Source organism: Thamnophis sirtalis, unplaced genomic scaffold (genome assembly GCF_051295495.1).
Source record: "Thamnophis sirtalis isolate CommonGarterSnake01/CBP01778 unplaced genomic scaffold, rThaSir2_p1.2 scaffold_6, whole genome shotgun sequence".
In the NCBI taxonomy this organism is placed as follows: domain Eukaryota; kingdom Metazoa; phylum Chordata; class Lepidosauria; order Squamata; family Natricidae; genus Thamnophis; species Thamnophis sirtalis.
In genome coordinates, this window is record NW_028261386.1 from 78047546 (window position 1) to 78069525 (window position 21980).

Here is a 21980-nt window from a genome sequence, read left to right on the forward strand (position 1 = left end):
ATTTTCTGGTTACATGTTGAAAGCCCAGTGGGTTTGCTTAAGAAATCCTAACCGGGGCCAGACAAAAGACACTCTGTCTAACCTCTCTCTCTGTCTCAATACTTTCATTGAAGATATTAAAATGTTAAAGCAAGAAAACGGAACACCCCCCCCCGCCCATTTTACTTACTTTTATAAGAAAAGATGACCCAGTACCATAGAGCTCCAGGAAATACTTTGGCTAGAGTAGTAGCGACTGTTCCTTCCTGGATTTCCCAGAGGGGAGGGGCACAGAGGTTGGAGGTCGGCTCGTGTGGGAAAAATGGTGTATGCTTCTTTGAAAAATATTTCCCTGGGACTAATTTCACCATTTTAATTTGCTCAGTTCTTTGTATTAACAACTACATCATTCTGGATTGACTTGGAGTGCCTGCCTGGTAAGTGAGCTGGGTTTTTTCTTTTATTTTTTAATGTATTTTAAAATAATATTTTATTGTGCATAGGATTTTTTTAAATAGTTTTATTCTGTGTGGATTCTTTTTTTAAATTGTCTTAGACTATTTCAAAAAAGATTCCATCCAAAATAAATTGAAGTGAAACCATTTTTAAAAATTCTATGCACAATACTTTGAAATATATTGTGCATAGAATTTTTAAAAATAGTTTACTTCAATTTATTCTGTGTGGATTCCTTTTTTAAATTGTCTTAGACTATTTAAAAAAATATTCTATCCAAAATAAATTGAAGTGAAACCATTTTTAAAAATTCTATGCACAATACTTTGAAATATATTGTGCATAGAATTTTTTAAAATAGTTTTACTTCAATTTATTCTGTGTGGAATAGTTTGAAATGTTTTACTTCAATTTATTCTGTATGGATTCTTTTTTTAAATTGTCTTAGACTATTTAAAAAAAGATTCTATCCAAAATACAAAATACCAGCTGCAATTATTCACTTAAGAACTGTGGCAAGAAAGGTGCTATAGTGACCAAATAGCATTGAAAAAAGTGACTGATGACCATTTTCACACTTAGCGACCGTTGCAGCATCCTCATGATCACGTGTTCAAAATTTTGATGTTTGGCAACAGTTACAATTTATATTTGTAAATTGTAGTTATGTCAAAATAAAAAAAATATTACAATATTATTTTTGCGTTGTATGAATTTTTTTGTTGCTCCGTATAAAATTTTTAATCCAGCCCCCCCTCCCCCCACGGTCAAAGGTGTCCCTCTGGTCACCTTAGTCATTAGGAACACATGAGGAACAAGATTTGGGCTTCTGTGCCATAGTTTTTGGGGGAAATGTTCTGCTCTATAACCTTTTGGTCCACACTGGAGAGAGCTGAATATTGGATAGTGCTAAGGACATGTAAGTGGCTGGCAGGATGTTAAGTAGAGGATCCACTCAGCATTTTAGTAGTGGCTATGTTAGGAGTGCATAGATATATTTTTCATGGGGGTGCCAGTCAGTAAAATGAAACTACAGACTACTCAGCAATAAATATTATTACCATGCATTTTCTGGTGATTTTATTTTTCTATTTGTCAAATTTATATCTCACCTAGTGAGTCTGCATGACATACAATAAAACAAAAAATTAAATATTTTGCAAACCTATTAAAACCATAAACCAGGATAAAACAAAAAAGATGTTTATTTATAATACAACCAATGGGTAAGCTCCTTATTATCAGGATCCCCGGGCTTAATGAAAAAAATATGTTTTGACAGCTTTTTCCCATAAGTTTTGGGGCTAACCTCGGTTCAGAAAGGATGATGTTCCAAAGGGTGGTTGCCATGCAGAAGAGGCCCACCTCTTAGGTCCTATCAAATGGAAATATTTTACAGGAAGGAACCACAGCATGTCTTTCCTGCCATTTCTGCGGAGGGCAAGTAGATAGAATAGTAGTGAAAACTATCAATGGCATTATTGTAAATTTTTATGTATCACAAGAGAATGCAATACACCTAATTTTCTGCTGGGAAAAAGTATATTTGGTATTTGGGGAACCCTAGATACTTTGATGGATTAATTAGAGGAATTCGGAAATGAAAAATTACTGTTCTAAGTCAAATTCTAAAATAATATTGTTTTCCCTTCCTCCTAGAGTCTACATAACCTATATAAAGAAATTTCATCTTTACAGCAGGCATTTATTATATTTACTATGAATGACATGTAAATAAGTTATATTTAGCTTTTTATTTTGAGGTGACAATACTAAATCATTGTCAAATCTCTGCTATTTACTTGCAAAAAATATAGCATATCATACACACTTTTGTTCTGTATTTTTCTGGAAGGAACATTCCTTAATATAAAAAATGAATAAATTCTGAATATAGACAAAACATTTTGTAGATATTAGATTTTATATTGAGTTGTAAATCACTCACAGGGAAAAAAGCAAAGCATCTCATCTGTATAAATATTTATTATGAATTTCAAGACTTCATTTGCTAGAAAGCTTACAGACCTGCCAATTCCAAATAGTTTTCACAATGAAACAATTGTTTGTGCTCTTTTGTGCCCAGTTTGCCTGTTAAAAAAATGTTAAATCTGCAACCTCTGTCATCAGGATTAACCCAGATTCATAAAAAATAATCTCCAAAGAACCAGTTACAAAGATTGATATAAATGCTGAAAAAAATGGTGCAGTGAAAAAAGTGCCTTAAATTCACTATATGCTTTGCAGTTAACTTATAAATTGTTTCTATATGCAAGATGAGATCTTATTACATTTGGTGTAAAACATTTATACACATTCTTTACAATTTGTACATTTATTTCAGTGGCTAATATATAACATCTTATAGAATTTCAGAAGGCAACTAAATGAAAAATAAAACAAGTTTGTGGAAAAAAGTGTCATTGAAAACATAACAAAGAACAGCATTGTCAAGAATACATTCTAATTTGATGTGGTTTGGTTTGATAGGCCTATTAACTTGGCAGGCTCAAATACTTCATTGATCTCAAAGTTACTGAAACAGAATGACAATGCCATATTAAGTCAATTAAACTTTCAGAATACATGTAGCACTTGCTTGATAATAAGAAAGCAAAGTTCTTAATTCCCAATCAAAATTAAATAAATAGAAAGCTGCATTTAGCTCAATGACTTGTTTATGAATATGTCTTTTCAATCAGTTTTTTACAGTTCAGGTCTGTGTGACCTATAATCTATATATAAATTGATACATGAATTGAAACTAATATTGCAAGCAGAGTCCATTCTTAAGTAGCTGTTGTTCTGTTAATCCTTAACATATATTTTAAATCTGAACAATTTAATTTTTCTGATGAAACAGTGTAAGATCTCATCATGTTATGACAGGAGGACCCAACATAAATCCTTCAATGAGCTTAGAAAATTTCCTATCGTATTGGTTGTGATAGGGTGTTTGTGCCACTAAATATCGGGATATAAAAGGGGGAAATCCCTAATACATAAAGTGATAATTTGTTAAGAAGTGTGTATGGCTTGGACCACAGGATGGAACAGTTTTCCCATATGTTCAGAATGTCTGTATTTACTATGTATAAACCCAGAAAGGAAAATAACGCAGCCGTAGAAGGCATCTGAGGTACAAGAAAAAGCCCTTAAGAAGTAGTAATCCATATAAATATATATTTATATAATTACAGAAAATTGATGTTATGGCTATAGTAGAAATGGGACGAATATTTCCTTTGCACAGAACGTATCTGAAAGCTAGAAAGAAGTTTAACAATTATGTATCTACAGATCCTATATTGGCTTTCTTATCCTTTTAAGGATCACATTTTGCTTTTGAAGAGTTTAGGATGCTAAACTCTTACTTAACACGGGCAGGGTAGTTAAACTCAAAACAAAACAAAACCATCCAGATATCCATATGTTTATCCACCCCTGGATGTATCTCTCTTTTTTTTGGGGTATCTGGCAAACAAACCATTTGGCAATTTAGTCTCATTGAATACAGTACTTTCCAGCTTCATTTCAATAACAGCTAGGAAAGAAAAGCATGAAAAAATTATCATAAATATCCAGGGCATTAAGGCTAACAAAGTAAACACTTGAAGATTTTTTTCTTCTTTTTTAAAGGTTCATTTCTGAAAATTAATTATCTTTTAAAAAGGCTTTTTGGATGGCAAAGTCTTCCACTTCTTTATTTGCACTTCCCCCATCAATAATCAAAAAAGCACTTTGGAGTTGTTGTTGCTCTTCATCTGCCTTCAGCTACATCATAGGAAAGCGACTGAGAGCCTGCCTCAGTTTCTGTGCAATCTGAAATAGAGTGTGAAAGTTAGGGCCCTGGAATGCTTTCAGAATCCCCCCCACCAACAACCTGCTTTTAAAGATCATGGAAGAAAGAATGTTAAATAATTTGTTCCTGTGGCATGAAATAGACATGAGAAATAAATAAGTCTAAACAATAATTCAAAGAATGTAATTATTCAGAAGCACACTAGCACACTTAATGACTGTGATATTAAAACCCATGACATGTGCTCTGTTTAAAAAAAATAAAAATAAAACATGGGTAAATTTCACTATGTTCTTCAAAACCAGCTTGCAAACAAAATTTGTCTACGGTAATTTATTTCAAAGATGAAAAAAGACATAATAGATCTGGCTAAAATGGCAATTAATTGCAAACAGGTAATTAAAAAGCTGATTGATAACAAGCACACATGAAAATATTAATCTCCAGCTACCAATATTATTCAGGTCTCTTTATATATATATTATATATTAATGCATTCATTTACAATGGGCAATAGCTTCTAGACAGGAGTTAAATGCAATTTAAACTACATTTCTTCTGCCTCCTTGGTATGAGGTTCAGGGGGAAATATGGGAATATTAGATGAACATAAAAATAGTCTCTTCATTTTCCAAGGTAACTGTGGCAGAGGAGGTGGTGAAATTACAGAGAATTTAGTAGAATGACTGCATGTATTTTAATCATTCCCTTTTCTGAAACGAATGAAAGAATTGCTAATGCGTTGCCAAGTTTAATTCAATGTGCATCCTAGCCAAAAAAAAAAGTGCCAGCTGCAAAAGTCTCATGCAAAATGTGCAATACAGGAAGGATTATCAGTGCCAAGTAGCATTTTCTAAGGAAACGAAGGGAAATCATTACAAATCTACATTTTTAAAGTGAAGATTTTCACAAGTGATTTATGAAGCGATAAAGCCATAAATATTCACTTAACTTTTTATTTAAATATTTCAAGCGTTAAAAATAAAATTTGAGCTCAGCTTTGTTTAGAAGAACAAGTAACTGTATAGCTGACAGACATTAAAAAAAACATTATAGTGCAGCTTACCGTTTCATAGAATTGTGCTTGCTGTTCCAGGTATAGACGCATCACAGTATTGTAATCATAAATTCGATTACTGTGGAAGTGATTCATCTCCGCTGTAAATGAAAGCCAAGTAACATTTTTATATTCTGATTTTTAAAAAAATATTCTTTATTTAGGCATTTAATCAAAAGATACTTTAGCACAAGGCCAAATATTCCTTTCTTTTTTATCATGGCCTTTATTGTACTTTGTTTTTAATTGTTCAGATTCAAGAATCAAAGAAGATTTTGCTGTGATGCTGCTAGCTGGGCTGAAACTTTACCTTGTAATGCATAAGACATGGCGCTTGCACGTGTCACCATGTTTTGTTTATCTTGGGGGGTAATTTTGCTGGTAGCAATCAGTTTATCACTTTCCTTCACTTTTTCTATTGCTCCCTGTTAAGAAAAATATACCATGAGCCATCATTGAAAAAATATTTCAAGTGCTACAATAACATCATTCAGTTCCTGACTAGTTTCAAAAATATTCAACCTGCAAAAAGTTGTATTAAGCGTGACCAGTAATGACACTGCATATTGTCAAATGTCATGGGGCAGGCAACCATAAATAAAATCAAACATATTATATTAAATATACATATCTATTCATGTGTGACACATGTCGCATCTATTATCTATCCAACCTATCTTGAAGTTCCCAACTAGGTTTTATATCAACTGTTCTGGTTCTTTCTTAGTAAATAACTATAATGAGATCAATTTGGTCAAGAGACAATATTTCTTTCTTTTTAAAATGGGGGGAGGGAGCCTAAACAGGATTTTCTGGTATTGGTAACTGACCAACTAGGTATTTATTTCATTACCAGGTTATACCTAATGCAAAGCCATACTATGATTTTTACTTTTTATCATTCTGAAATGTATGGATTCATTCTAAGAAAAAACACGACAATCATCCTAGTGCATTCCAGTGCAGTTAAAAATGGATTACATATGATAAAAATTAACTAAAGCAGTCTATGCTGTAATTTCATGATTACCCTCTGTACTGATATTTGATCAAGGATTTTTTTAAATGGGTTTACTACAATCAGTTTCCATTTCTTGTAAAAGAAATGAAGAGGAAATATAGCATTTTCAGTACTGGTGATGTCAAAAATATCGGTACAAATAAATTCTAATAAAATACTTCTGATCAACTGATTTTGAAGTGTCTTTAAAACTTCTACTGATACTAAAATAACCAGCATTCACTCTTTTGAAAACCCATACTGCATTCTCTCTCACCTTATGGGCACCTATTATATCTGGAAAGCAACCAAGAAATCCTTTGTATTCATGATTGGTCTCCATCAGAAAATGAAGATCCTTCTTTGGCTAATAAAGAAAGGAATAGTTAGTAATTCTATAATATCATGTCACAATAAGTGCATAGTTAAAGTAAAATGAGAGACCATAAGAAAAAATATTTTTAAGAACCCAAATGCAAATTATAAATAATTGTATAAAGCATTGGAGAGTTCCATGCTATAGTATTCCTTTAAAATAATTTGCAATCTTTCTCAAATATATTTTCTCCAGATGTTTAAATCAACCCCTCTTAACTCTAGGAATTTGTCTATTTTATCTGGAAAGTACTATATAAATGATTATTTATTAAAAAACCAAATGAAACTTGTTTTTCTTTCCATGTTATATTTTAAATGTTTTGCTAATGTGATAGTCATCTGTTATGTCACTTGAAAAAAGTAAGGTAATCAACAAAGTAATGAAAGTATAAACAGAAAAGACAGCAATAAATACTTTACATAATGCTAATGTATGCAGGAACTAGTTTTGTGTACTGGTTATGGGACCAGACTAGAAAGTGGGAGTGTTTGAGTTCTAGTCCTGCCTTAGACACAAAGCCATCTCTTTCAGCCTAGGAAGGAGCAATGGCAAACAGAAAACTGCAGGGACTAGTCCAGGCTATTGACAAGTTGAAAAATTAAAGGGTGGGGGGATTGAAGATGTGTGCATGCATGCACACCACCCTATGTGTACAGAGAAAGTTTTCCCATCATAAGAAGACAGAATATACCTGCTCTGCCACAAGACTGGCTATTTCTTCATACGTTTTTCCTGCTTCAGTTATTGCTTCATTGAGGTCAGACTCTCCTAAAAACAGTAATGACATATTTTAGCAAGTTTATTTTAATACAGTCTACAACTGTTATCCTGAATAATAATATTTAATTTTAAAAACAGAGTTTAAGATATATTTATGAATAAAATATTCATTAACTTATGTCAATATTTAATAGAAACTTCTTCTTATCAGTTGGTTGAAATGTCAAGATATAGAACATGCGGGCAGTGAGGAAAAAATTTGCTTTCAATAATTTCCATAATTGTCAGATTAGCAAAATTAATCAGAAATAAGGTGACACCAGAATGTAGTTTTCAATTTTATTCTCAATGGACCCATTAAATATAGAGATAAAACAGCCACTTTTAAATACCTCATGTAATTCAGGAATAAGCAATAAATAGCCTCATAAAGATTATAAGTACCAAAATCCTTTAAACAAGTTTATTAGCACCAAAATCTAGAAATGTGGAAATTACTGAATTATTTATTTTGCTGTGATCTGATTTATTTTTATTCATTGATTATTATAGCATTTATTGTGATAAGTAGAAATCACAAACATAAACTGAAATATCTAAATTATTGAACTAGAATATATTGGCAGCAATAATTAGTTTAAAACACATTTCTGAAACTGATACCTGATTCCTACAAATACTCATGCTAATTTAATTAAAAAAAGATGACCCAAACTATTTTTTGTGGCACCCCAAATGGAAACAGGTCAATGCTGTTTTGAAATATATATATATATATATATAATCAAAAAGTACCTTGATAACCACTAGTACTGAAAACCAGTGCCAAACCCTGTAAAGCTTTTCCTATTTTCTGATATTCCTTGGGTAATGCTGTAAAAAAACACATGTATAATGTATTTGAATAACGGCAAACATCTTCAGTAAATAACTAGATACAAGATACTTTCTGGATATCCCATTGGGGCAACGACAAATGACCTTAAATCTTGCTGCATTCACTTCGTTCTGCCTTATTATTTCATTTTCTATATCTTGCTTAACTTCCTCTGTATTTCTTGGTACCAGGTTTGTAATGCTTAATTTTAGTTAACCAAGACAGAAAAATATAATGTGAATCAAAATATATTCTAACTGTATCTTTTGAATTCCAGATAATATATGGTAGTGTCAATAAAAAATCAAAAGTATCAGCTTTTCCCAAAAGCTTATTAAATTAGTGTTTTTAAGTGTTAATATGGCAAATATTTATGTGAATATTTTGCAAAGCCATTATATTTGATGTATGATTATTGCACTGATAGTTCTAAGGTTTACATGTGAAGCGTACATTTTCATTTAATGAAAATTAAATCATTAAAGCAAATACATATTAAACACTTACGTCCTGTGCAACGTTTCCAGTGTTCATGGCCTACTGTTAGCAACTCCTTAACTCCATCATCCATGGATTTAGTGAACCTGCCAACTGCATCACACTTCTGTTCACTATGTAATAATAATAATAAAAAAAACTAAATCAGCCAGGGGAGAACTTTTAATTTTTCTGTTGTCTAGCAGGCTATATATTTACACTCATTCCCCTTTTCTCAAGTAATTGTCTACTGAAAATTGTGAATTTTAATTATATACAAGCAAGCTATTATATATAAATAAATTTGTTTACTGGACTTAAGAATCCATTTCAAATCATTAAAAAAATTTCCTTGGAGAAAAAAACATGCTCAGAAAGAACATTCTTTATCATCTTTCGCCCAGTGCAGTCACAATGCTGCCATTATTCAGCATGGAGAAAAGTTCAGAAATGGGTGGGAAGAATGCATGCACTCTTCACTATTTCATTTTTTCTCATGAAAAATTCACTTTGTTTGCTTTATTGTTGTGCACAACATCCTCATGCCAGGCTTACTGGTGCAAGCTGAAAATTCTACATAATCTAGTCACTATTATCCATTTTTAAAATTAATGCTAGAAAATATTTAATTATGGATGAAGGCAGAGAGAGTTCACCATAAAGGAGACTAGGAATAGCAAGTGTGTAAACCAAAAGCATTAACTATGACTTTTATAAACTTTAATTACATTTAAGGCCAAATATGTTTTTTCACAGACTAGATATGTTAGACCTAAGAAAAAAAGGCTTTCAGGCAGCCAAAGTTGAGGAGAGGGAGTCTCATTGTCTGAGGTCAAGCAGGAGGGAAGTTGGTAGTTGGAGTATCTGAGGAAGTGAGGAAACACTCATTCAATTCTCAGGCCTGCAATTGCTGTAGGGAAAAAGCAACTGCAATTCTCCTTTTCCCTTTCTCACATATGTGCTTCATTGCTGCCAACTGGGCCTGAGCTCTTTCATCGCTGGGGACCCCGGCTTATGGAAGAGCCTTGTGGCCCATATGCCTTTGGCAATAGTCCAAAACTTGCTCTCAATATGGAAAATAGCAAATATCAATAATATGACACTTGCTTAAGTCTTGAAAGGATTACTTTGTAGTATACAAATTTTTTAAATGAACCTCACAAGGAATAGCAAAAGCTTTTGGCTACAGCAAAAATATTTATTCTAGTAAAATTAAAGATACACTTGTTTTATTTTGGTACTTATGAAAAAAAGTTTTCAGTTTTGTTCTATTGTAAGAGAGATGGGGAATCCAGCAACTTACATTTCTATCATATCCATATCAGGAGCTTCCGGTTCCATAGTAGAAAATACCATGACACCAACAATCTCATCTTTTTCTGCCTTCCTTTTACCTGTTTTCCATTCCTAAATGTAAGAATGATTGTATGAAGGAATGCATATTCTAGTATTCACTATGGTCTTAATAAGGGAAGGAAATTGGAAAGTTCTTCTGGTTCTTTCACAGCTGATATGCAGTTCAAGCATACCAAACTCCATTATCATGAGAAGCATACAATCTACCTTATACTAAAAAGCTACAGAAAATGGTTTATTGAAGCTTAGGAGGCAGCTATTTGAAAGAGAAGAGCTCTGAAATCTCTGCAGATATACTTGAAGGACTTTGTGGATCATGACTTGCTATCAAGTTTCACTATTTTACTGCTTTCCTAAACTACTATCTTTCCTAAACTACAGCTTAGAAGTCATTAGAGTTCATGGCAAACATTTTGTACAAGAAATATTCCCTATACATTTTTTAAATTAAGATTTATTCACCAATACCTTCTCAATTTTTTTAAAGAAAACCTGTTACCTTTTCATCACGGAAACTAAGAAATTGCTGGAAAACGTCACTTTCTGAAATAACTGGGTGACGACACATCCTGGTCAACCAAGCTTGTAATCTCTCCATTCGCATTTTGATGAATTCTTCTTCAAAACGTCCTGCAGCCAAAACAGGATTCTTGCTATCATCCATGTTTGATGCTAATTTTTGAGATCAATCACTAAATATGTTGACTTGCTTGAGAAAATATATACATTTCATGAATTCACCTAATGTCTAACTCTCTCCCTCAAGCTGAAAATATTCAATTTATATATTTTCTATAATGTTTTAATTTTTTATGGCAAGTATTTTCAGCTTAAGGCAAAAGACTGCTGACATAGAATGTTTAGTTTTCCCTTAAGAAGAAGTGATAAAAAGTAAAAGATTTATGTGAACTTTGGCATATATGGGTCATAGAATCAGCCCATCCATCTTCTAAACTGTCTCACCATCTCAGCTCCCTTTTGATTTCCTTTCAAAAACGTTTCCTTTCTCTAATATTCTCCTTTATGAATATAACTTAAATGGTAGAACAGGTAGCCAAGGGTATCTTTAGACAATGCTATGGGAAACAAATACATTTTCCTGTTTTCAGTTTCCTTAGCATTATGGAAATGTATGTGTGTCCACGTTCAGTTTTCTTTTACAACTTGAACAGTACAAAGAGCTACCCCATTGGCTCTGTTATTGGCTGTTTTAAATACATTTGTTTAAAAGATTTCACGATAAAGCAAGGAAAGACAACTGGAGAAAAATGCCAATTAATCAGAGCAAAAGTTGTAGCCCTCCTCACCCTAGAAAGGTTTATAATTTGGGTGGTGTAATCTTGGACTATGGCATTAGTAGTCCAATGTAGCATATTAAAAATTCCATGAAAAAGTATTGTCAGAATGCTGTAAAAAACAAAATACACATTTTTATGAAATATAAAACTGAGCAAAATAATTACAATAGTTTTACTAGCAGTTATACATACAATTTTATGATTTTTTCCCTCTATTTTTCTGAATTTTAATGGGATATAATTTGAAAGTTCAATAAATTCAGTCACAGTTTCTCTAGTTTTGAGAAATAAATTACAAACCACTGATAGCCCAACTTGTGATTTTGATAAAATTACCTGTAACCTGTTTATCTGGAAGAGATGGAATTGGAATAGCTGTTCCAAACTTAATTAAGAGGCGCTCATATAACCAGTCAAAATGTTTATATCTGTGATTGACCGATCGGTTGGTGTTCTGTAAAGTAGACAAAAAAATTTCTACTATATGAATTCTGCAAAGCTGTAATAATTACAAATATTACATTATCAATAGTATTAAAGTTTAGGGTTGAATATTATTATAAATGGGAACACTGATATATACTATGATAAAAGTTTTCTGGTACACACTTACCGTACATGTAAGCTGATATTCGATGTAGCTCTTCAAACCATACATTTTAGAACCTTTTTTTGGATCAGCCACAATACAGTCAAATGTAGAAGTAGGATAAACCCACATTGGACCATAATCTCCAATCTATAGGATAAGAAAGTTATATATCAATTCTAAGAATGTCATATGTATGGTATCATACTTTTTATATATAGCCACCCACATCCATTAAGATTTACAAGTTTTATCTAAAAGCAATTAGCTCTTGTAAATATAAAAATCAAATATGTTTTCTGTAACTTAGTAGGGTATACTATTATATATAACAATCAATACTGATTTGGAGCAGGTAGACAATGCAACATGAATAAATATTTCTCAAACATTCCTTTTCGTTACATAGAACTCAAAGTAATCAAAGTACTATGCACAATATGCTTTCGACTAGACAGCATGAGAGTTGATTTCAAGAAAAAAATCCCCTAAAATTTAAACTTAAAATTAAGTTAAGAGGCTTCAATTATGCTATAAGATGTTAATGAAGAACTTCAGTCCATGTTCAATGCTGAATTAATGAATTATAGGCTTCCATATTTTCAGAAATAAAGAATTGAGGTTTCACTGTCCCATATGCTGTCCTAACTATTTATTACTTTGGTTTAATTGTGGTTCATACTTTTGAAGTATTTAATAATTCATGCAGTGGTTAAAATTTTAGATAGATTGGTATTAACTTACAATTATAGGAATTTTCTCTTTGGGTTTCACTAGCTGCTTTGCCAGCAGATACTGTTCCACTCCAGGTTTTGCAAATCCAGGAAATCTAATCAAAGAAATAAAATGACTCAAGTCTTCTTTCATAGGGTTTTTGCTGTATTCAGAAATGCCAGCCATGATTTATCAGCATTTGGCTTTTGAATGTGATAAATGGGCTTCTTAATAAAATACTTGAGCCAAAAATGATCTGGTCTCAATGTAATTAACAACTGCATCTGAAGTGTCTATCTCTACATACACTATTAAGCCAGCTGTGATTGGCTGAATTCTTCCAATTAGAACAAACAGTGGATAGCAGCAGTTAGTACCAACTGCCACCAAAATACCATCCATTGGGCTCTTAAATTCTCTTCTGTCACTTGAGAATCCAGCAATATTTTCATATAAATCAAACTCTGTTCCAATCCAATTCCCATCTCTACTACCAACACATGAAAAAAGATTTGTCTATAGCAGGATTTTCATCTCATTTTCTAATCAGACCACATATACATTTAGCCACACATGAATCCATTGAACATTGATTTCCAGTGATGGAAAAGCAGTTCTTAACCCAGTGTTTGGTAACTAGATAGAGAAAGCTATTGACAGTCAGGATATAAAGCCTCCTAAAGTTATTTCAGCAATTCAAGCAGAATGTAAATGTTAAAACCTTAGAGCAGCTAGACTCAGCTAGTAATATAATTCATTAAATGGAGATTAGGCTTATCCTGTTAAAACAATTAATTGCATTATCAACAGAAAATTAGAAGAATAAATGATACAACCAGTGAGCCAGAATTCCATCTTAATAGTTATTCAGGCAAAATAAGTTTTTAATATAAAAAGAGATATCTCTACATTTTTATTTCAGAATAAAACATGATTAAAAGTTAGAAAATACAATTCTCATTTTTCTAAATTATTCAGATAAGTTAGAAAATATCATTCTCATTTTTCTAAATCCTTCAGTTAAGATAGATAAAATCTCCTTTGAATTTTATTGCTGTAACCTTATTAGGCCAGTCAGTTAATAGAGTAGACTGCCAGTACCTTCTGGATTTTTAAAAAACTTTCTAGTCTAACTTAAGAGTCCAGGAATTTCATGATGATTTTCTATCCTATCCTAATACCAATTAAGCCTACTCCTGCTTGGTTTTTTGTAATCGGGTAGATGCTGTTACACTACTTAGCTAGGTCTTTCAATTGAACAATACAAGTGTTTTTCTTTTTTCTTTTTAAGATCTGTAGGATACATCAGTTATTGATTGTTACTACAGTCTTCGAACTAATAAGAGAGGAATTCATACATATCTCTTTAATTTCTATTCTGATTACAGTGCCAATTGTAAGTTTCCTACTTGTTCAGTGGCAATTTCATAGCAGTTCCACGGCTGTTTCCACGTTGAACCCCGGCTGGATCAGAGGGCTCTGCCTCTTTATAACCAGGATAGGAGGTAGCTGCTGATTTTGGCTCATCCCACTCTTCATCCCATTCATCATCATCAGCTGCTGCTAAAGAGCAAACAACGGTGTTGAGCAGCTAATTAATAAAAAGAATGTACATAACTAAATAGGATTTTCCAGCTTAACTTCCCCTAACAGCCATGTAGAACATCATGGCATGTTTTTGAAAACTAAAAGGACTGCTTAACTATCAAACAAATAAGCTACTTTCATCTCTGTATTTTGTAATTTAATGAAATGAAGATTAAAAATCTGTAGTTGTAAAAGAATTTAGATGTATGGTATAGCAAATATTATTTTTATGCATTTGTTAAATTTATTTGCTGCCCATCTCTCTGGGGGCAGCTTACAACAATAAAATGGGGGGAGGGGACGATAAGAAAATGTAAAAATAACAAAAGTAAAAGAATGAAATAATAAACAGTGGAGGTACAATGTGAGCAAGAAGTACGGGGTGAAATGGGTCAGCGAGTTAATCTAGCAAATCACCTCCAGCGATGTACTCCCCTTTTTTTGTCCCCAGGCCAATCAGCAGAACCAGGTCTTCAGGCTCTACTATTTATACTAAATAGTTTTGAAGATGAGAGGAACACAAGTTGCCTATCTCAAATTTGATTCTGTATTTAATCAGATGGAACGATACTTTTCAGTAAAATAAATACATTAAAACATAAATTTCAGATTATTTTTGTTTTCCCAGATGGTTCAATTTTCCCTGACATGCCCATCTACTAGATCACTGACTTTAAGTAATAGATCTACACAATATATAATGTGAAAGACTACTATATATATTCTGTCCTAATAGTCTTAGAAAATTTCAAATTATGCATTTCATCAAAAGTCAAAGAGTCCAATCACCATTCCTAAAAATTCTTATCAATGATAGACAGTCTACTGACCTGGACCTTGGTAAGCTTGAGGATGACCAAATGCTGCTGCGTCCCAATTGTTCGATGCACTATTTTTCTGCCTAGCTTCAGGTTTTGTTGACCAGGCATCATCAGCTGTTGTATTCTCCCAACTTGACCAGGGATCATTTGCATTACTGGTAACCTATGACAAAGGAGATGAAGGAGCCATTAGTCTAAGGAAATAGCGTTAATAAAAAAATAAAGTGAAAATATTTGAAACCAATTTTAAAAACTACATGATAGGGGGCTTTTAAAGTACATTCTCCCCCAAAGAGCAATCAAACTTATATTCTAGAAAGAAACAAACGTAAGAATGAATATCAGATTTGGAAATTTTGTAAATGTATGTAATTGATTATATCATGCAAATTTTACCTGCTAGTATAAAATTAATTTTAAAAAACTCTGAAAATAAGATTGCCCAATTAAGATGTTTATAATATTTCTCTCAAGGTGCAACCAAACTCGAGCAATACCAGTGTTCAGTTCAATATTTTTAAAAACATCATAAATTTAACATTAGAAATTACAATTTTCCTGATAATTAAACGGGGGAAAGGTAGCAGGTATGGAAAATTAGCTGACTGAGCTGAAACATGCACAAGCATTTTGATTGTATACAGAATATCTTTATTTTCCTCTGCAATACAGATGTACTTAAATCAAAAAGTGCTTATTTAAACAGTTTTCTAACCAAACTTCAAAACATGGTGTAAGATCCTGTTTTATTCCAAACTTGAAAATGAGAACTTCTCAGTTCAGAAGAAACTGATGATTAGATGCTTCCGGATTCAATTAGGGTAGAGAAAGGCAAGAATGTTGCAATGCATTGGAAAGTTAGTGGCACATATTTGGCTTAATAAATTCAGATTTGCAATTAGAAACAGTTGCTACAATTGCAAGATAAAATACAGATCCCCCCCCTGCCCCGCTATTGTTTAGAAGAGCCGTGAAGACCCATCTCTTCACCCAGCTTTTGGTAAAGAAGAGTTAAAGCCTTGCTTCGTTCCATCTGGTTTGTGCCAGTTGCCATCTTTTATTGATTTTACTGTAATTTCTTTGTTAGATTGTTTTGATCTGCCCTTTCAAATTCCTTTTACTCCTTGGACTCAGATGCATTGCCTGTTTTTCCCCTCATCCAGAACCTAAGAGCCTCCAGAAATTAAGATCTTCTGCCCAATCTGTGATGGGCATAATTAAGTATCCCCTACTGATTGATAATATATCACTAATGCCAACAGATAACTTCTCCCAGTGGCTTCATCTAGGTGATAACTGAGGGAGAGGAAGGAGAATGGTCAAGCCCTATGATACTCTAGAATAGAGGTCCCAAGAATGCAAACTCTTACCTCAAATTATCAACTGAAACTGTGACAGAACTTTGTTCCCTTTGGGAACTTCCCCTTTCCCAGGGATGGCTTTCTTACCTATCAAGATGCTTCCTTAATGACAGATCTTGGGATCCCGAGAGGTGGCATGTGAAGAAGAGACTTTTTAGGGGTTTCTTACAGGGGTTTTTAAATCAAATTTTAAGGGAGGGGGGAGTTGATTCAGATGGCTCAGACAGACTTGGGGGGGGGAGTCTGCCAGGGCACAGGCCAAAGCTAACTAATGGGCGCGGGTCGGGAGTGCTGGGAAGGGATGGGATTACGGGGGAGATATAAAGCGACTCCATTGGGGGGTTTACTATCTCTACTGTTTGTGGGAGAGGCATATGTGGTGGTGGCTGAGGGCCAAATTATGTTCAGGGGACGTGGGTTCGCTGTTTAAGAGTGATTGCACGTTCCGACCCTCATTGCCCTTCTCCCACCCCCGGGTGCTCAGGATTACAGGACCCTGGTCTCCAGCTGGTGTCACTTAACGCCAGGTCCCTGGTACATAAGGTTCCCCTCATTTATGACCTCATACAAGAGGGTAGAGCTGACCTGGCGTGCATTATGGAGACCTGGTTGGGGCATGAGGGGGGTCTTCCCCTTAGTGAATTATGCCCACCAGGCTTCCGGATGTTTCACCAGTCGAGAGCCTAGGGCTTGGGCGGAGGAGTGACGGTGGTTATTAGGGAAAGTCTCAGACCTCAGGAGCTCACTGTGCCTCAGATAGGCGGGTGTGAGTCCTTTTTTGTGAAATGGGGCCTTGGAGTCCAGGTGGGCCTTTTTGTTACATACCTGTCTCCCTGCTACATTTCATCGGCCCTGCTGGAGCTGCTATATGTGTTAGCCGGATTGGCGGTTGATTTCCCCAGGCTGATGATCCTGGGGGATTTTAATCTGCCTTCCATTGGCGAGACATCCGAGTCAGCTCAGGAGTTCATGGCTTCCATGATGGCTATGGACCTAACTCAGTTAATTCAAGACCCCACCTATAACACGCTCAACCTGATTTTTGTCTCTGGGCAGTGGATGAATGATGTAGATTTAGGGGATATTTCTATCCAACCCTTGTCATGGTCTGATCATTTCCTTATCATGCTTGACTTCCATACTGCTACCCTTCACCGCAGGAGGTGGAACCGACTAGATGGTTCCACCCCAGGTGCCTGATGGACCCTGAAAGGTTCCTGATGGAGCTTAGGACTTTTCCTGAATCGCTTGCTCACAGCTCGACCAAAGCTCTAGTGGAAGCCTGGGATAGGGCCTTGGATCGCATTGTGCCTTTGCGGCCTCTGACCTGGTGTCGATCCCTGGTTTACCGAGGAGCTCCGGGAGATGAAACGCCGGAAAAGACGCCTAGAGAGTGGTTGGAGGGTCAGCCAGTCTGAATCTGATCGAACACTAGTAAGAATTCATATTAAATCTTATTAGTGGCAATAAAAGCGGCGAAACGGCAACATTTTTCCACTCTCATTGCATCCACAGATAACTGCCCAGCCACCCTGCTTACTTAACCAAGGAACTGGGAAAGACACCTTGCAGGGTAGGGCTGAAGAATTTGTTCAGTATCTGCAGGATAAAATCACTCAGATCCGGACAGGCTTGGACTCTGACTGGGTAGATTCGGGTGAGTCGACGGGGATAAATCTTGTGGAGACCATCTGGGATGAGTTTGACCCTGTGACCCCCGAAGGTATGGGCAGGATTACTCAGTGCTGCCACTTGTGTGCTGGACCCATGTCCCTCTTGGTTAGTCTCGGCTTCCTGGGAGGTGACACGAGGCTGGCTCCAGGCAATTACCAATGCTTTGATGAGAGAGGGGTTCTTTCCCACAGCCTTGAAGGAGGCGGTGATGAGGCCCCTCCTTAAGAAGCCTTCCCTGGACCCAGCTTCTTTAGCCAACTATCGTCCGGTCTCCAACCTTCGCTTTGTAGTGAAGGTTGCCGAGAGCGCAGTAGCACGTCAGCTTCCCCAGTACCTGGATGAAGCTGTCTACCTGGATCCGTTTCAGTCGGGTTTCAGGCCGGATACAGCACGGAGACAGCATTGGTCACATTCGTTGATGATCTCTGGCAGGCCCAGGACAGGGACTGCTCCTCTGTCCTGGTCCTATTAGACCTCTCAGCAGCTTTCAATACCATCGACCATGGTATCCTACTGCGACAACTCGGGGGGTTGGGAGTGGGGGGGCACTGTTTTACGGTGGTTCTCCTCCTACCTGTCGGATCGGTTGCAGTTTGTGTTGACTGGAGGGCAGGGATCGACCCCAGGGTGCCCCAGGGGTCGGTTCTCTCACCCCTCCTGTTCAACATATATATGAAACTGCTGGGCAAGATCATCTGTGGTTTTGGGGTACAGTATCATCAATATGCTGATGATACCCAACTTTTCATCTCTACCCCAAACCACCCAAATGATGCCCTCAACGTGATGTCCCAATGCCTGGAGGCTGTGTGGATCTGGATGGCGAGGAACAGGCTCAAGCTCAATCTCTCCAAGACTGAGTGGCTGTGGTTTCCGTCATCCCGATTTGTGCATCTTGTTCCATCTTTGATGATAGGGGGAGAAATTTTAGCCCCCTCAAAGAGGGCCCGCAATCTGGGAGTCCTCCTGGATATGCGGCTTAGTTTAGAAGAACATCTAATTATCATCACAATTATGACAAATCATGGCTTGAACTATCTTGCTTGCATGTAATGAATTTATCTCATATATTAGTTTCACCTTTTAAGTTGTATTACTGAAATAAATGAACTTTTGCACGATATTCTAATTTTTTGAGGTTCACCTGTATTAACCAGTAAACCAGTAAATTCCTCCATGTCTATAATTTCCAGTTCCCAAAGCTACAGTAAAACATTTCCAGTTCTGTTCCTGTATTTTAGAATGCAATAGTGTAATAGACACACAAATTTTAACTAACCAACAGGACTTATCAAGAAATCAAATTATGGTTTATTTTTTCTGAAAATAACCTTTTCTTTAGAAAAGGTTGAAAGCAAAGATTGTACAAGAGATTCCAAAATGGTTGAATTAGTGAGAGATGCTAGAAAATGCACTCTGAATAATAAGTTTTCAGTAAAGAAGGACAAGAAAATAAGAAGCAGTAGGAAAATTGGTATAGGCAAATTCTGGCAAACAAGGTGGATATCTAAAATGTATACATACCATATGACTCACTTAATCAGAAGCAACACACATTCAAGCAAAAGTTATTGCCCTTAGCACAAATTCTACTATACTATAATGTTCAGATCCTTGAAGTTAAAAAGTATAAAAGCAAAACTTGTAAAAACTTAACTGAAATAAATCCATGCAGGCAAAGACACAGCTTTCACAAGCCAATCTTCCATTATAACAAAGTCACACAGGAAAAGCTTCCCAATCTGCCTAGAAACATTGATGTCTGCTTCAATATTGGAGCAAATACCAAACTCTGGTTGTTAACATCTACTAGTGGCAGCTTTACTACAAACATAATTTGCACATAGCTAGATTCCTTCAACTGGGAGAAGCTGTACATACATCTTCTCTTTGATCTCAGATTTCCAAATGGATATAGAATTGTCAACAAATATTAAGTACAGAAACATTCATAAATGGACTAGGGATGGGATGTCAAATAACAAATCACATGCAAACATGGCAGAACTCGTAGTGAGATAACATTGCTTTCCTCATTTTGACTACACCTCTGGATTCTCAGCCATAAATTGAAATTATTAACCCAATCCTGGCCCTCATATTTAAAAAATGCACTTCTTTATTGAAGGGCTACATGTAGGACACAGTAGGCCAACTGAGGAAAAATTGACTCGCAAGGTTCATGAAGGATGGTCCAAGTTCTATACCATTTATACAAAGGTCTCAAATGGAAATAATGAACCACAGCTTCACATTATGAGAATAAGCTAAGTTTTCACTACTGTTTTAGATTAGTGTAATGATCTGTTGAAACAAATCATCTTTAGATCATAGTTTTGAAAATAGCTTGGTTAACCTGTTCAGCATTTGGAAACTCCAGTGAATGGTACAAAGGAAGACTCAGATATAGGTTTTGATGCAGGTAACAAAAATAGGTAGATAGTAAGAAACAAGAATACAAAAAAATGATTGGGCCAATTGGAAACCCAGAAATTAATGAGAATGAAAACTATCTGCTCATAAAAAGATCTGCTTTAAATATTGGGTGGGGGGAGGATGTCAAGAAATATAGATTTTTTAAAAATACCTTAGTACACTTTATGAAGTAATTAGTGACAGATACAAAGGTGATAGGCATTTCTGAATGGGGGACAGATTTTTTTTGATAATGTCAAGAGTAGGTTTTGGGAAAATCTACTTAATATTATCTATTTAATACTTAATACAATAAGCCCCAATATTTTATAATCTGCCTATCTCAGTAGAAACAATTGACAGGATGCAAAGAAGAAATAGATGCTTTGTAAGTATCTCTCTTAATCAAATTCTTCTGTTTCAGTGTCTTGCAAATTATGAGTGAGTGGAAGGAGAGAAATTGGAATTCGGCTGACCCTCATCAAATTTCTATGCTTGTGGGAATTACTTAGAAATGTCATGGACTTCAACAGTTTTTAGCACACAAAATGAATACTCATTTAAAACATTTTAAAAACCATTTATTGAACCAGAAAGAAAGTAAATTCTGTATTCCCAACCAAAGCAAGAACTTCACCATTTATATATTATTTACTAGACTGTAGCCTGTTTCAGCTAGAGAAACTTGAAGCAAACAATGATGTGTAAGGAAGTATAAAAAATTAATGAATCAGAAAGAAGTAGAACTATATATAATGTAACATTAGACATCACTATCAAAGGAATCCAAACTGTAACCAGGCTTTCTATATGTAAAGCAAGCACCAAGCAAGAATGCTTTCTGTCAGTTTATTTGTATTCAGGTTAATTTTAAATAAAGATAACATCAAAAGAATAATAAAAACAATCTATATCTGGACTTTTTAAAACTTCCAAATAATTCATAATTAATAAATTAAGCATTCCAATGCATATTAAGTATGACTTTCCATCTGCCCTCAATTTTCCTGACTATCATGCCTTGGGGGGAGGTGCCTTTGAGTCACTCTTGACTTCTGCTGAGTGTCTGGACTAATCCCTGCAGTTTCCCTGGCAAGATTTTCAGACATGGTTTGCTACTGCTTCCTTCCTAGGATTGAAAGAGAGGGACTGGCCAAAGATTATCCAGCTAGGTTTGCATCTCAGGCATTAGCTTCCTTGGTTGAAATGACAAAAGAATCAGAATGTATTGTGGAATGAAAATGTGGAAGACAAAATATTTAAGGATCCCCTGAGAATGACAGTTGGTTTTACGTGAACTGTTGTTTTGGGAGGTTTGCAGGATTAGCCAGGATTGGGTATTCTAACGTTCAATTGGCCTCGACAGAGAGTTAAAACTGAAGCCACGCCTCTGTGCTCCTTGCTTCTGGTCCCCAGTT

The 21980-nt window shown here is 35.2% G+C and overlaps 1 protein-coding gene and 1 pseudogene across 4 annotated transcripts in view; one reads left to right on the forward strand and one right to left on the reverse strand.

Annotated features, from left to right (window-relative positions):
• Nucleotides 1-2403: 2403 nt before the first annotated feature.
• SNX9 (sorting nexin 9) overlaps nt 2404-21980 on the reverse strand; it is a 39653-nt gene continuing 20076 nt past the window's right edge. For 2 of the 4 annotated variants that reach the window (XM_087718238.1, XM_014068557.2), the window contains 14 exons: nt 15122-15275; nt 14114-14267; nt 12735-12819; nt 12015-12140; nt 11738-11855; nt 10603-10733; nt 10051-10154; nt 8778-8881; nt 8189-8266; nt 7365-7441; nt 6572-6661; nt 5605-5719; nt 5304-5395; nt 2404-4257 (listed from right to left, as the gene is read on the reverse strand). In XM_087718238.1, the coding sequence (XP_087574364.1) occupies nt 4210-4257; nt 5304-5395; nt 5605-5719; nt 6572-6661; nt 7365-7441; nt 8189-8266; nt 8778-8881; nt 10051-10154; nt 10603-10733; nt 11738-11855; nt 12015-12140; nt 12735-12819; nt 14114-14267; nt 15122-15275 (1476 nt within the window). In that variant the 3' untranslated portion in view covers nt 2404-4209. Of the gene's footprint in view, nt 4258-5303; nt 5396-5604; nt 5720-6571; nt 6662-7364; nt 7442-8188; nt 8267-8777; nt 8882-10050; nt 10155-10602; nt 10734-11737; nt 11856-12014; nt 12141-12734; nt 12820-14113; nt 14268-15121; nt 15276-19478; nt 19562-21980 lie in introns of all 4 variants that reach the window. The other 2 variants (XM_087718239.1, XM_014068558.2) reach the window with 2 other exon arrangements.
• On the forward strand, nt 15447-17673 carry LOC148045047 (uncharacterized; annotated as a pseudogene).